The sequence below is a fragment of the Trichomycterus rosablanca genome, chromosome 13 (genome assembly GCF_030014385.1).
Source record: "Trichomycterus rosablanca isolate fTriRos1 chromosome 13, fTriRos1.hap1, whole genome shotgun sequence".
NCBI classification, from domain to species: domain Eukaryota; kingdom Metazoa; phylum Chordata; class Actinopteri; order Siluriformes; family Trichomycteridae; genus Trichomycterus; species Trichomycterus rosablanca.
Genome location: NC_086000.1, coordinates 4,233,387 through 4,247,584, shown reverse-complemented (window position 1 = coordinate 4,247,584; position 14,198 = coordinate 4,233,387). Strand labels below are relative to the sequence as shown.

Here is a 14,198-nt window from a genome sequence, read left to right as displayed (position 1 = left end):
GTTGTGCTGGTATGAGTGGATCAGACACAGCAGTGCTGCTGGAGTTTTTAAACACCTCACTGTCACTGCTGGACTGAGAATAGTCCACCAACCAAAAATATCCAGCCAACAGCACCCCGTAGGCAGCGTCCTGTGACCACTGATGGTCTAGAAGATGACCAACTCAAACAGCAGCAATAGATGAGCGATCGTCTCTGACTTTACATCTACAAGGTGGACCAACTAGGTAGGAGTGTCTAATAGAGTGGACAGTGAGTGGACACGGTAATTAAAAACTTAACTCATACCAGCACAACACACACTAACACACCACCACCATGTCAGTGTCACTGCAGTGCTGAGAATGATCCACCACCTAAATAATACCTGCTCTGTGGTGGTCCTGTGGGGGTCCTGATCATTTAAGAACAGCATGAAAGGGGGCTAACAAAGCATGTAGAGAAACAGATGGACTACAGTCAGTAATTGTAGAACTACAAAGTGTAAGTGGAGCTGATCAAATGTATAGTGAGCATCTGTGTGGGTTTCCTCCAGGTTCTCCGGTTTCCTCCCACATTCCAAAGACGTGCAAGTGAGGTAAATTGGAGACACTAACTTGTCCATGACTGTGTTTGATATAACCTTGTGAACTGATGAACTTTGTGTAATGAGTAATTACCGATCCTGTCATGAATGTAACCGAAGTGTAACAACATGACGTTAAAATCCTAATAAAATTAAATCCCTTTTAAATAAACAAAAGTAAAATGTGAAGACAAAGCTGAATTTTTACCCCTTTACTAAAAGCTCAGATTGATGCTTCCTAAATGCCCCACGTCGTACCTCTCTGTAAGCGATCCTTTAATGAAAGATAGTTCAGGCTGAAGTCAGCAGTAGCACAAAGCGACACTCATCTTACAATATGCAGATTAACCCAAAAAAAAGGCTCACACCTTTGAAGGGTCAGGAATCTCCGCTTTCAACTAATTAGCATAATTGCTGTGACAAATACACATGCTTATTCTTAATTAAAATCATTCCCGGGCCTGGCCGACCCCCCAGCGCTGTCACGGGGAATAACTCACGCGCGGGCCGTACGGGCCGCAGACTAGACAAGAGAGACCTGAGCCGAGCTGAGCTGAGATGAAGAGACGTTTCCCTTCCTGTACAGACGACCGATTCCCTGAACAGATGATAATTGTGGTGCCATCTGATGTATGTGAGTTCTTCGAATGTACCAAATAGGAAGCGCTCTCTCCGACTCCATTACTCTGATCTCCCTTTGAACGGGCTAAATCATACAGTGTGCTTTTATGGCTCAAAGAGTGAGCTTGCCTTTGAAAGAGCTAACCTGCACTGTACACTGATCAGCCATAACATTAAAACCACCTCCTTGTTTCTGTTCATTTTATCAGCTCCACTTACCATATAGAAGCACTTTGTAGTTCTACAAATACTGACTGTAGTCCATCTGTTTCTCTGCATGCTTTTTTTTTTAATTTTCAAAATCTACATGCTTTGTTAGCCCCCTTTCATGCTGTTCTTCAATGGTCAGGACCCCCACAGGACCTCTACAGAGCAGTTATTATTTAGGTGGTGGATCATTCTCAGCACTGCAGTGACACTGACATGGTGGTGGTGTGTTAGTGTGTGTTGTGCTCACTGTCCACTCTGTTAGACACTCCCACCTAGTTGGTCCACCTTGTAGATGTAAAGTCAGAGACGATCGCTCATCTATTGCTGCTGTTTGAATTGGTCGTCTTCTAGACCTTCATCAGTGGTCACAGGACGCTGCCCACGGGGCGCTGTTGGCTGGATGTTTTTGGTTGGTGGACTATTCTCAGTCCAGCAGGGACAGTGAGGTGTTTAAAAACTCCATCAGATCTCAGCTCTGCCTGCCGGCTAAGGCTGAGCGGCCACATGAACAACGATTGACCTGTCGTTCAGATATGGGCGGGACTAAGCCGGATGGGGTCTCTCTCATGACTGGTGCAATTACGACCTCTGCTGGCTGATTGATGGCGCCTGCACAGAGATGAGAAAAGAGTTCTGTCAGGGTGTCTCTCCGTACACGGTGCTGATCTGCATTGCACTCGTCAAAGTGTAGGTGATAAGATGCATACGGCTGCTGCCCATGTGTCAGAGGGGGCATGGGTTAGCTTCGTTCTCCTCAATCAGAGCGGGGATCGGCATTGGTGGAGAGGAAGCGTGACGCAATCGGGCGATTGGACGCACAAAAAAGGGGAGAAAATACATAAATAAAAAATATATAAAAAAACTTTGATCTTCTGATCCACTCATACCAGCACAACACACACTAACACACCACCACCATGTCAGTGTCACTGCAGTGCTGAGAATGATCCACCACCTAAATAATACCTGCTCTGTGGTGGTCCTGACCATTGAAGAACAGCATGAAAGTGGGTAACAAAGCATGCACAGAAACAGATGGACTACAGTCAGTAATTGTTATGGTTGATTGGTGTAGAACTGCTATGTTGGGTGGTAGAGGATCCCCTCTTAAGAGTGATGCAAAATTTAGCAGACACTTGTATCCAAAGCGACTTACAGTACTGTGACAGTATACAGTCTGAGCAATTGAGGCCTAAGTGCCTTCGCCCAAGGGCCCAACAGTGGCAACCGGGCTTACTAGTCCAGTATCTAATATTAAACTTATGCAAAGAAGCAGGAATTCTTACACACGACGGTATTTCGACCCCGGTGCGATTCGACGGCGGTTTTTACGGTCCCAAAGGAAACATGAACGGATCACTTAATCAAAACTCAAACACGCTCTGTGCTGCGAAAATCTCCAACCAAAATCAATCGTCTTAGTCGCTTTTTAATGGCCGCCTCGAGTGCCTCGATCCGGCGAGCGTCTGCGCTCGTTAATATCTCGGCACCCGGGCTCGGAGAAGTGCTTGATAGCATTGCCATCTAGGGGCCGCCGACGAGTCTCAGTGCCGAAATAAAGTGGAAGGGAGCAGCTGTTGCTATTGACAGTGTGCATATGTTTGCCGGGTTTATAGTCCGAGAGCATTCCATATTTCACCGCGTTAAAAAGCTAGCTTTTAAATGCCCCACCGCCTCCCTGCGCTGTGATGGGCGCTTGTAAAAAAGAATCTGTTTCTATCCGGATGGGACGGATAGAGGGGGCACGCGTGACTCTTGGCACCAGACCTTCTGTCGATGCCATGTCGCCGGCTTGTGTGTTTTGCATTCGCTTATGGGAGCAATTAATCAAGTTAACTGTTTAAATTGTGAGACGAAGACGTGTTTATAAAGCTTTATTGTATCGGGCATTAATTCTGCCAGCTGGGCTCTCAGAGCTGTTTCAGGATTGTGGTACTTTGGCATCGTCAGGCAGCTTTGCTAAGTGGAGATGATGGTGTTGTACAGATTGCTTCTTGTTAATTTGAAATCTGTGAATCACCTGGTACAGACATGCTTTGCTAAAAATCTATATTGTGGCTTTTAAATGAAATGTGTGGCACTGTCGCCTCACAGCAAGAAGGTCCTGGGTTCGATTCCCAGGTGGAGCTATTAGGAAACCGATCATCCATAACATTAAAACCACCTCCTTGTTTCTACAGTCGCTGTCCATTTTATCAGCTCCACTTACCATATAGGAGCACTTTGTAGTTCTACAATTACAGACTGCAATCCATGCTTTCTTAGCCCCCTTTCATGCTGTTCTTCAATGGTCAGGACCCCCACAGGACCACCACAGAGCAGGTATTATTTAGGTGGTGGATCATTCTCAGCATTCCAGTGACACTGACATGGTGGTGGTGTGTTAGTGTGTGTTGTGCTGGTATGAGTGGATCAGACAGCAGTGCTGCTGGAGTTTTTAAATACCATGTCCACTCACTGTCCACTCTATTAGACACTCCTACCTAGTTGGTCCACCTTGTAGATGCGCATCTATTGCTGCTGTTTGAGTCGGTCATCTTCTAGACCTTCATCAGTGGTCACAGGACGCTGCCCACGGGGCGCTGTTGGCTGGATATTTTTGGTTGGTGGACGATTCTCAGTCCAGCACTGACAGTGAGGTGTTTAAAAACTCCAGCAGCGCTGCTGTGTCTGATCCACTCATATCAGCACAACACACACTAACACACCACCACCATGTCAGTGTCACTGCAGTGCTGAGAATGATCCACCACCTAAATAATACCTGCTCTGTGGTGGTCCTGTGGGGTCCTGAACATTGAAGAACAGGGTGAAAGCAGGTTAAAAAAGCATGCAGAGAAACAGATGGACTACAGTCAGTAATTGTAGAACTACAAAGTGCTTCTATATAGTAAGTGGAGCTGATAAAATGGACAGTGAGTGTTGAACCAAGGAGGTGGTTTTAATGTTATGGTTGATTGGTGTATGTTTGTCTGTCCTCATCCAGGGTGACGTGTACCAGACTCACGTGTTCGGTCTGGAACCATACACCACCTACAGCGTTCGCGTGGAGGCTGTAAACGGTGCCGGCAGTGCATCCAGCCCTTGGGCTACAGTCCACACCGAACAGGCCTTTCCCGGTGGTCTGGCCAACTTTACTGTGGAAAAGAGGGAGCATGGGCGTGCGCTGCTGCTCCACTGGTCCGAACCGACCTCACCCAATGGCGTCATCAAGGTACCGTTACCTACCGCAAGGATTTGTCATCTAGTGTTATTACATTATCATTCCTGACGTCTGTTTGTCCGCAGACGTACAACATCTACAGCGACGAGAACCTGGAGTACAGCGGGCTGTCGCGCCAGTTCCTGTTCCGCCGCTTGAATCCGTTCACCACGTACTCCTTGGTTCTGGAGGCTTGTACAACAGTGGGATGCACCAGGACTGCCCCACAGGACATCACCACAGACGAGGCATCACCGTCCTCCCAACTCCCACCCAGCGCCCATAACGTTACTTCAAACAGTGTAGAGCTTCACTGGGCGCCACCTGGCCAACCTAATGGGAGAATCCTGGAATACCAAGTAATAGCAGTGAATCTGGAAAGCAGTATTGAAGAGCTTGTGTTCACACAGACGGACGTCCAGGCTGGTAGCTTCCTCTGCGTCGTGTCAGGATTGAAACCATGGACTAGGTACGAATTCCGTTTACGTGTCTCAAATGCAGCGGGTTCGATTGATAGCCATTGGCTGATTGTTCAGACCAAGCAAGCTCCACCAAGCAGACTCGCTGCGCCAACTGTGACCCATCTGGATGGACGTCCTTCTGAGCTCCTTTTGACCTGGGAACCTCCTCTAGATGCCAACGGTGTCCTCCTGAGCTACAGAATCCAGAGAAATGGCATTGCCCTTTATTTCAGCTTTGATCCCAGTGTGTTAAACTATACCGATGAGAATCTGACAGCTTACACAGACTACAGCTATGCCGTTATTGCTTGCACAGTTGCCGGTTGTGCCACCAGTTATACGACCTCAGTTCGAACCCTTGAGGCCGCCCCGGAAATGCTAGAACCTCCTGAAGTGTCTAATGTTACATCCTACTCACTGAAGGCGTCATGGGACTTACCCCTCGTTCAGAATGGAAAGATTATTCAATATATCCTCAAGATTAACAAGGACAAAGTTTACCAGGGTGACAACCTGGCTGCCCAGGTGACTGGTTTACAGCCACACACCGCTTACCACCTTGTCCTAACGGCTTGCACTAAAGGAGGCTGCACAGCCAGCCAGCCGACCTCGGTTCTAACCAAAGAAGCGGCACCTACTGACATGACAGCACCAACTCTAAAGGTCACGGGCCCTGAGTCAGTCGAGGTAACGTGGAGAGAGCCTGACCACCCCAACGGCGTCATCACAGAGTACGAGCTTCAGCGGGACGGCCACTTTATCTACACCGGCATGGATACCCGCTACCACGACTTCACGCTTCTACCCAGCATCGAGTACGCCTACAGAGTCACCGCAAAGAACAGCCAGGGTGCCGCGACCAGCCCCGTAGCCGTGGCTCACACCCAACCCTCGGCTCCCTCTGGACTCGGCCCACCTCTGCTGCAGGTCCTCGGGGCTTCCAGCATCATGGTGCAGTGGGAGCCCCCTGCACGAGCCAACGGAGTCATCATCAGCTATTCCCTGTACGCCCGCGAGTCCACCGAGCCCAACGCCAAGAGGACCATTTTTGCGCCACACCACAGCGCCTTCCAGAGTCGCACGTTCTCCATCACCGATCTGAAGCCGTACCACAGGTAGCTGCACCAGCTCTACAGAGCAAATTACTTACTGATTGTTTACTCATGTTAATGTGAGGATAATAACAGGGTTTCAGTAGAAATAACCATATTTAATGGTTATTTAGTTAATTTTACAAAGTGTAATTGTGCTCCTGGAGTGTCAGAGAGCATTGAGGTACAATTAAGTGTTTTTTATTGGCACATTGTGCTGAACAGTGCTTTTTAAATTGCTGTGAATAGAAGAATGGTATGTACTTAAAAACTACTACTAAGACACTTAAAATAAAAAAGGTAATTGTTTATGTAGCGTAATATGCTCTATTTGTCGGGACAACAATACCAATATAAATAATTAATAAATAATAATTAATTAATAACTAACAAAAATAATATTGAACAATATAAATACTTAATAAATTATAATTAATACATTTATGATTAACAACAAAAATATTAATACATAATATGAATAATTAATAAATAGATTAACAAACATTAAATAATATAAATAATTAATAAATAATAATTAATACATTTATCATTAACACAAATCTTAAACAATATAAATAGTTAATAAATTAATTAACAAACATTAATAAACAATAAAATAATTAGTAAATAATAATACATTTATGATTAACAACAAAAACATTAATAAACAATATAAATAGTTGATAAATTAACAAACATTAATACACAATATAAATAATTAATAAATAAATTAACAAACATTAATAAACAATATAAATAATAAATAATAATAAATAAATGAATAACAAAAATAATAATAGCCAATATAAATAAATAATAAACAATAATTAAAACCTTTATGATTAACAACAAAAACATTAATAGCCAATATAAATAATTAATTAATTAATTAACATTAAACAATATAAAGAATTAATAAATAATAATTAAAAATGAGAAATAATAATAAAATAAACAGAAATAATAATAAACAATATAAATACTTATTATATAATTATTAAATGAATAACAATAATAGTAATAATAATAAACAATATAAATAATAACTAATACATTTATGATTAACAAAATATTAATAAACAATATAAATCATTAATAAATGAAAAACAAAAATATTAATACACAATATAAATAATTAATAGATAATAATTAATAATTGAATAACAAAAATAATAATAAACAATATAAATGAGTCAGAAACAACATAAAGTTAAAGCTATTTCATACTGGCATGAATATAAATACAAGTACAACCTTTTAGCAACAGTAACATAAAATGAACTTATATTAAAACAAATATCTACAGAACTTACAGTACGTATATATTTGATGTGGCACGGAATGAAAGGCACGTTTACCTGCCCAATGACGTCAAATAGGCTCCAGTAAATTAGTTTGCTGGCTATACATTTGTTGAAGGACGCACGTGTTAGCCTATACTTCCCTAAATGTGTTCTTGTCTTGTAATGTCATATTTGCCATTGGTGTATTTCTACTGTAAACAGCTTGTTTTTAATCCGGACGGCGCTACTGTTTGGGTCAGTATAGGGACAGACAGATACAATTAATCACCGGCGTCAGTGGAGAATGAATAAAAGTGAAGAGATGGATACTCTGAGTGTAGAAGAGTCAACCTTGAAGCTGTTCCTCATGTTCTCATCAGCACAGCTTAAACAAAGACACTGAAAGGCAGAGAGGCAGTGAGATGAAGGATGATGGAAAGCCGTGTGTGTGTGTGTGTACGCATGTTTAAGTGAAATACAGATAAGCACTGTGGGGGATAATAATAGCTCATCAGCATTATCATTTCACCATCGCCACCTCTGTCAGACGACCTTCTCTTTATTCTTCTTCTCTCCTTTCCTCTTTTCTCCTCGCGCCCTTCAATCCTGCTGCCGCCTGCTTTACAGGAACATTCAGTTTAGTATCGATTCAAAAACATTCACAGACCTCGAACTGTTTAACATTGTAAATAGAGACTCTTCGGTGTCTGTCCAAACTGCTTGATAAACAAAAATTAAGAAGACCGATCCGATGCATTCAATTCAGTTCGAATCCCAGTGGCGCTAGTGCCTGGACGGGCTTCTGTCTGGGCGTGATTGGCTAATTTTTGAGGCTGGGATGGACGAAACAGTCCAGCCATCTCAGTGCAGTCCCAAGCCCAAATAGAAATAGGGGGGCTCGCGTCAGAAGGGCATCCGGCGTAAAAAGTGTGCCATGTCTGATATACAGACCAGATACACTGGAAAGGAAATGTTCTCAGGGGTGTTTAAACTTTTGCATGATACTGCGAGTTCAAATTGTCGTAAATAGATTTATGGTCTGGATTTATGGTCTGGATTTAAAAACTACTACTAAAGACACGTTAACTGGTGAGATTTAATTGTTTATTTAGCTTAATATGCTCCATTTGGCAGGAAAACAAAACCAATATAAATAATTTATAAATAATCATTAATATTAATATTATAATATTAATTGATATTAATAAAAATTAGTAATAAACAATATATATCATTAATAAATAATAATTGATCATACAAAAAATATAAATAAACAACATAAATAAGTGTTAATTAATAAATGAATACAAAAAATAAAATAAACAATATAAATAAGTAATTAATAATAATAAATAAATACAAAAAATAAATAATAATAAATGTATACAAAAATATTAATAAACAATATAAATTATTAATAATTTAAACAATATACATAAATAATTAATAATAATTAATAAATTAATACAAACATTAAACAATATATTAATCAATGATAATTAGTAAATGAATTCAAAATATTAATAAGCAATACAAGTAAGTAATTAATAATAATAAATTAATAAACAAAATAAATAATTATTAAATAATATAACAAAAAATATTACTAAACATGACAAAGTAATAAATAATAATAAATACATTCATAGTTAACAAAATACAGTACACAATATAAATAATTATTAAATAATAACATACATTTATAATTAACAAAAAATTAATACACAATATAAGTAATTATTAAATAATAATTAATATATTTATAATTATCAAAAAATTTATACACAATATAAATAATTATTAAATAACAATTAATGCATTTATATTTAACAAAAAATATTAATAAGCAATATAAATAATTAATAAATAATTAATATGTTTATAATGAACAATAAAAATACACAATATAAATATTATTAAATAATAATAAATACATTTATAATTAACAAAAATATTAATACACAATATAAATAAGCAATAAATAATAATTAATACATTTATAATGAACAAAAATATTAATAAACTTTATAAATAAGTAATAAATGCAAGTTTTAAAGGAAATATTTCTGGTTTACTTAAATTATTTTTATTATTTGTGTATTAATTTAAAGCAGTATAGCATTAATTAAATCAAAATCATCTGCTCTGTAGAAGTATAGTGATGTCTGCATGTGGCTCTTAGGTACGAGGTGCGAGTGGAGGCCTGCACTTTGCTGGGCTGTGCCGCCAGCGACTGGTCCTCCGTTCGGACTCCGGAGGCGTTCCCTGCCGACCAGAGGGCACCCACGCTGGAGCCGCAGGCCGACTCCCATGGCATGCTGAACGGTTTTCTGATCTCCTGGTCTCCCCCGGCTGAGGCGAATGGCAGACTGCTGCATTACGAGCTCTACAGGCGGCTGGGCGGAGACACAGGGGGCCGGGGAGCATCGCTGTTGAGTCGCAACGTCTCAACGTTCTGCCACGACCGCGAGCTGCTGCCGTACACGGTCTACGAATACCAGGTCTTGTTGCTTCTATTAGACACTGACATATATGTATGTGTGTGTGTGTATATGTATATATGTGTGTATATATACTGTATGTGTGTGTATATATATATATTTATATATATATATACAGTGTATCACAAAAGTGAGTACACCCCTCACATTTCTGCAGATATTTAAGTATATCTTTTCATGGGACAACACTGACAAAATGACACTTTGACACAATGAAAAGTAGTCTGTGTGCAGCTTATATAACAGTGTAAATTTATTCTTCCCTCAAAATAACTCAATATACAGCCATTAATGTCTAAACCACCGGCAACAAAAGTGAGTACACCCCTAAGAGACTACACCCCTAAATGTCCAAATTGAGCACTGCTTGTCATTTTCCCTCCAAAATGTCATGTGATTTGTTAGTGTTACTAGGTCTCAGGTGTGCATAGGGAGCAGGTGTGTTCAATTTAGTAGTACAGCTCTCACACTCTCTCATACTGGTCACTGAAAGTTCCAACATGGCACCTCATGGCAAAGAACTCTCTGAGGATCTTAAAAGACGAATTGTTGCACTACATGAAGATGGCCAAGGCTACAAGAAGATTGCCAACACCCTGAAACTGAGCTGCAGCACAGTGGCCAAGATCATCCAGCGTTTTAAAAGAGCAGGGTCCACTCAGAACAGACCTCGCTTTGGTCGTCCAAAGAAGCTGAGTGCACGTGCTCAGCGTCACATCCAACTGCTGTCTTTGAAAGATAGGCGCAGGAGTGCTGTCAGCATTGCTGCAGAGATTGAAAAGGTGGGGGGTCAGCCTGTCAGTGCTCAGACCATACGCCGCACACTACATCAAATTGGTCTGCATGGCTGTCACCCCAGAAGGAAGCCTCTTCTGAAGTCTCTACACAAGAAAGCCCGCAAACAGTTTGCTGAAGACATGTCAACAAAGGACATGGATTACTGGAACTATGTCCTATGGTCTGATGAGACCAAGATTAATTTGTTTGGTTCAGATGGTCTCAAGCATGTGTGGCGGCAATCAGGTGAGGAGTACAAAGATAAGTGTGTCATGCCTACAGTCAAGCATGGTGGTGGGAATGCCATGGTCTGGGGCTGCATGAGTGCAGCAGGTGTTGGGGAGTTACATTTCATTGAGGGACACATGAACTCCAATATGTACTGTGAAATACTGAAGCAGAGCATGATCCCTTCCCTCCGGAAACTGGGTCGCAGGGCAGTGTTCCAGCATGATAATGACCCCAAACACACCTCTAAGACGACCACTGCTTTATTGAAGAGGCTGAGGGTAAAGGTGATGGACTGGCCAAGCATGTCTCCAGACCTAAACCCAATAGAACATCTTTGGGGCATCCTCAAGCGGAAGGTGGAGGAGTGCAAAGTCTCGAATATGCGCCAGCTCCGTGATGTCGTCATGGAGGAGTGGAAAAGCATTCCAGTGGCAACCTGTGAAGCTCTGGTAAACTCCATGCCCAGGAGAGTTAAGGCAGTTCTGGGAAATAATGGTGGCCACACAAAATATTGACACTTCAGGAACTTTCACTAAGGGGTGTACTCACTTTTGTTGCCGGTGGTTTAGACATTAATGGCTGTATATTGAGTTATTTTGAGGGAAGAATAAATTTACACTGTTATATAAGCTGCACACAGACTACTTTTCATTGTGTCAAAGTGTCATTTTGTCAGTGTTGTCCCATGAAAAGATATACTTAAATATCTGCAGAAATGTGAGGGGTGTACTCACTTTTGTGATACACTGTATATATATATATACAGTGTATCACAAAAGTGAGTACACCCCTCACATTTCTGCAAATATTTTATTACATCTTTTCATGGGACAACACTATAGACATGAAACTTGAATATAACTTAGAGTAGTCAGTGTACAGCCTGTATAGCAGTGTAGATTTACTGTCTTCTGAAAATAACTCAACACACAGCCATTAATGTCTAAATAGCTGGCAACATAAGTGAGTACACCCCACAGTGAACATGTCCAAATTGTGCCCAAAGTGTCAATATTTTGTGTGACCACCATTATTATCCAGCACTGCCTTAACCCTCCTGGGCATGGAATTCACCAGAGCTGCACAGGTTGCTACTGGAATCGTCTTCCACTCCTCCATGATGACATCACGGAGCTGGTGGATGTTAGACACCTTGAACTCCTCCGCCTTCCACTTGAGGATGCGCCACAGGTGCTCAATTGGGTTTAGTCCATCACCTTTACCTTCAGCTTCCTCAGCAAGGCAGTTGTCATCTTGGAGGTTGTGTTTGGGGTCGTTATCCTGTTGGAAAACTGCCATGAGGCCCAGTTTTCGAAGGGAGGGGATCATGCTCTGTTTCAGAATGTCACAGTACATGTTGGAATTCATGTTTCCCTCAATGAACTGCAGCTCCCCAGTGCCAGCAACACTCATGCAGCCCAAGACCATGATGCTACCACCACCATGCTTGACTGTAGGCAAGATACAGTTGTCTTGGTACTTCTCACCAGGGCGCCGCCACACATGGTGGACACCATCTGAGCCAAACAAGTTTATCTTGGTCTCGTCAGACCACAGGGCATTCCAGTAATCCATGTTCTTGGACTGCTTGTCTTCAGCAAACTGTTTGCGGGCTTTCTTGTGCGTCAGCTTCCTTCTGGGATGACGACCATGCAGACTGAGTTGATGCAGTGTGCGGCGTATGGTCTGAGCACTGACAGGCTGACCTCCCACGTCTTCAACCTCTGCAGCAATGCTGGCAGCACTCATGTGTCTATTTTTTAAAGCCAACCTCTGGATATGACGCCGAACACGTGGACTCAACTTCTTTGGTCGACCCTGGCGAAGCCTGTTCCGAGTGGAACCTGTCCTGGAAAACCGCTGTATGACCTTGGCCACCATGCTGTAGCTCAGTTTCAGGGTGTTAGCAATCTTCTTATAGCCCAGGCCATCTTTGTGGAGAGCAACAATTCTATTTCTCACATCCTCAGAGAGTTCTTTGCCATGAGGTGCCATGTTGAATATCCAGTGGCCAGTATGAGAGAATTGTACCCAAAACACCAAATTTAACAGCCCTGCTCCCCATATACACCTGGGACCTTGACACATGACACCAGGGAGGGACAACGACGCATTTGGGCACAATTTGGACATGTTCACTGTGGGGTGTACTCACTTATGTTGCCAGCTATTTAGACATTAATGGCTGTGTGTTGAGTTCTTTTCAGAAGACAGTAAATCTACACTGCTATACAAGTTGTACACTGACTACTCTAAGTTATATCCAAGTTTTATTTCTATAGTGTTGTCCCATGAAAAGATATAATAAAATATTTGCAGAAATGTGAGGGGTGTACTCACTTTTGTGATACACTGTATATATGTATATAAATGTATATATGTGTGTGTTTGTGTGTATATATAGGGTGTCCCAAAAGTCACGCAAGATTTGAATTTGTCGCCATTTGTGCGGTAAAGTGTTGCCAACGAAAAAAAAAGACAGCGTGACAGCTCACAGTTCAGGGTTATTAAAAATGGAGCGCTACACGAAAGAACAACGTGTTTTCATTGTTGAGCAATATTTTTAAAATAATGAAGGTTTGGCAGCTACAGTTCGCAATTTTCGTACAAAATATGTTCAGAATAGTGATTTAACTTCATCAACTGTGAAGAGATTAATAAAAAAATTCAGGGAGACTGGATCAATTAGTGATCTTAGACACTCTGGCCGTCCTTCAACAAGTCGTTCAACACAAAACATCGAAGCAGTTCGTGAGAGTGTTGCTGAGAGTCCAGGAACATCAATTCGGCACCGTGGTCAAGAATTGAACATTTCCAGAAGCTCTCTACAGCGTATTCTCACGAAAGATTTGCATCTTCATGCTTACAAAGTTCAACTGAGTCAAGAACTGAAGCCTACTGACAACGCACAGCGAAGAGAGTTCGTTGAATGGATTTTGGAACAACAACAAGTGGATGCCGATTTTTCGAACAAAGTCATCTTAAGCGATGAGGCTCATTTTCATCTTGATGGCTTCATTAATCATCAAAATTGTCGCATTTGGGGTTCAGAAAATCCACGAGTGATTGTTGAGAAACAAATGCATCCACAACGTGTCACTGTTTGGTGCGGATTTTGGGCTGGAGGCATCATCGGACCATTCTTCTTCGAAAATGCGGCTGGTCAAGCAATAACAGTTAATGGTGCTCGCTATTGCGACATGATAATCCAGCTTTTTGTGCCTAAATTGCAAGATATGGATGTGGACGACATGTGC

The 14,198-nt window shown here is 41.5% G+C and overlaps 1 protein-coding gene across 1 annotated transcript in view; it reads left to right on the top strand.

Moving 5' to 3' along the window:
- ush2a (Usher syndrome 2A (autosomal recessive, mild)) overlaps positions 1-14,198 on the top strand; it is a 226,484-nt gene that overhangs the window by 197,799 nt on the left and 14,487 nt on the right. Inside the window, exons 62-64 of the mRNA XM_063007063.1 lie at positions 4,382-4,609; positions 4,684-6,173; positions 9,615-9,933. Coding sequence (XP_062863133.1) covers positions 4,382-4,609; positions 4,684-6,173; positions 9,615-9,933 — 2,037 coding nt within the window. The remainder of the gene's footprint in view (positions 1-4,381; positions 4,610-4,683; positions 6,174-9,614; positions 9,934-14,198) is intronic.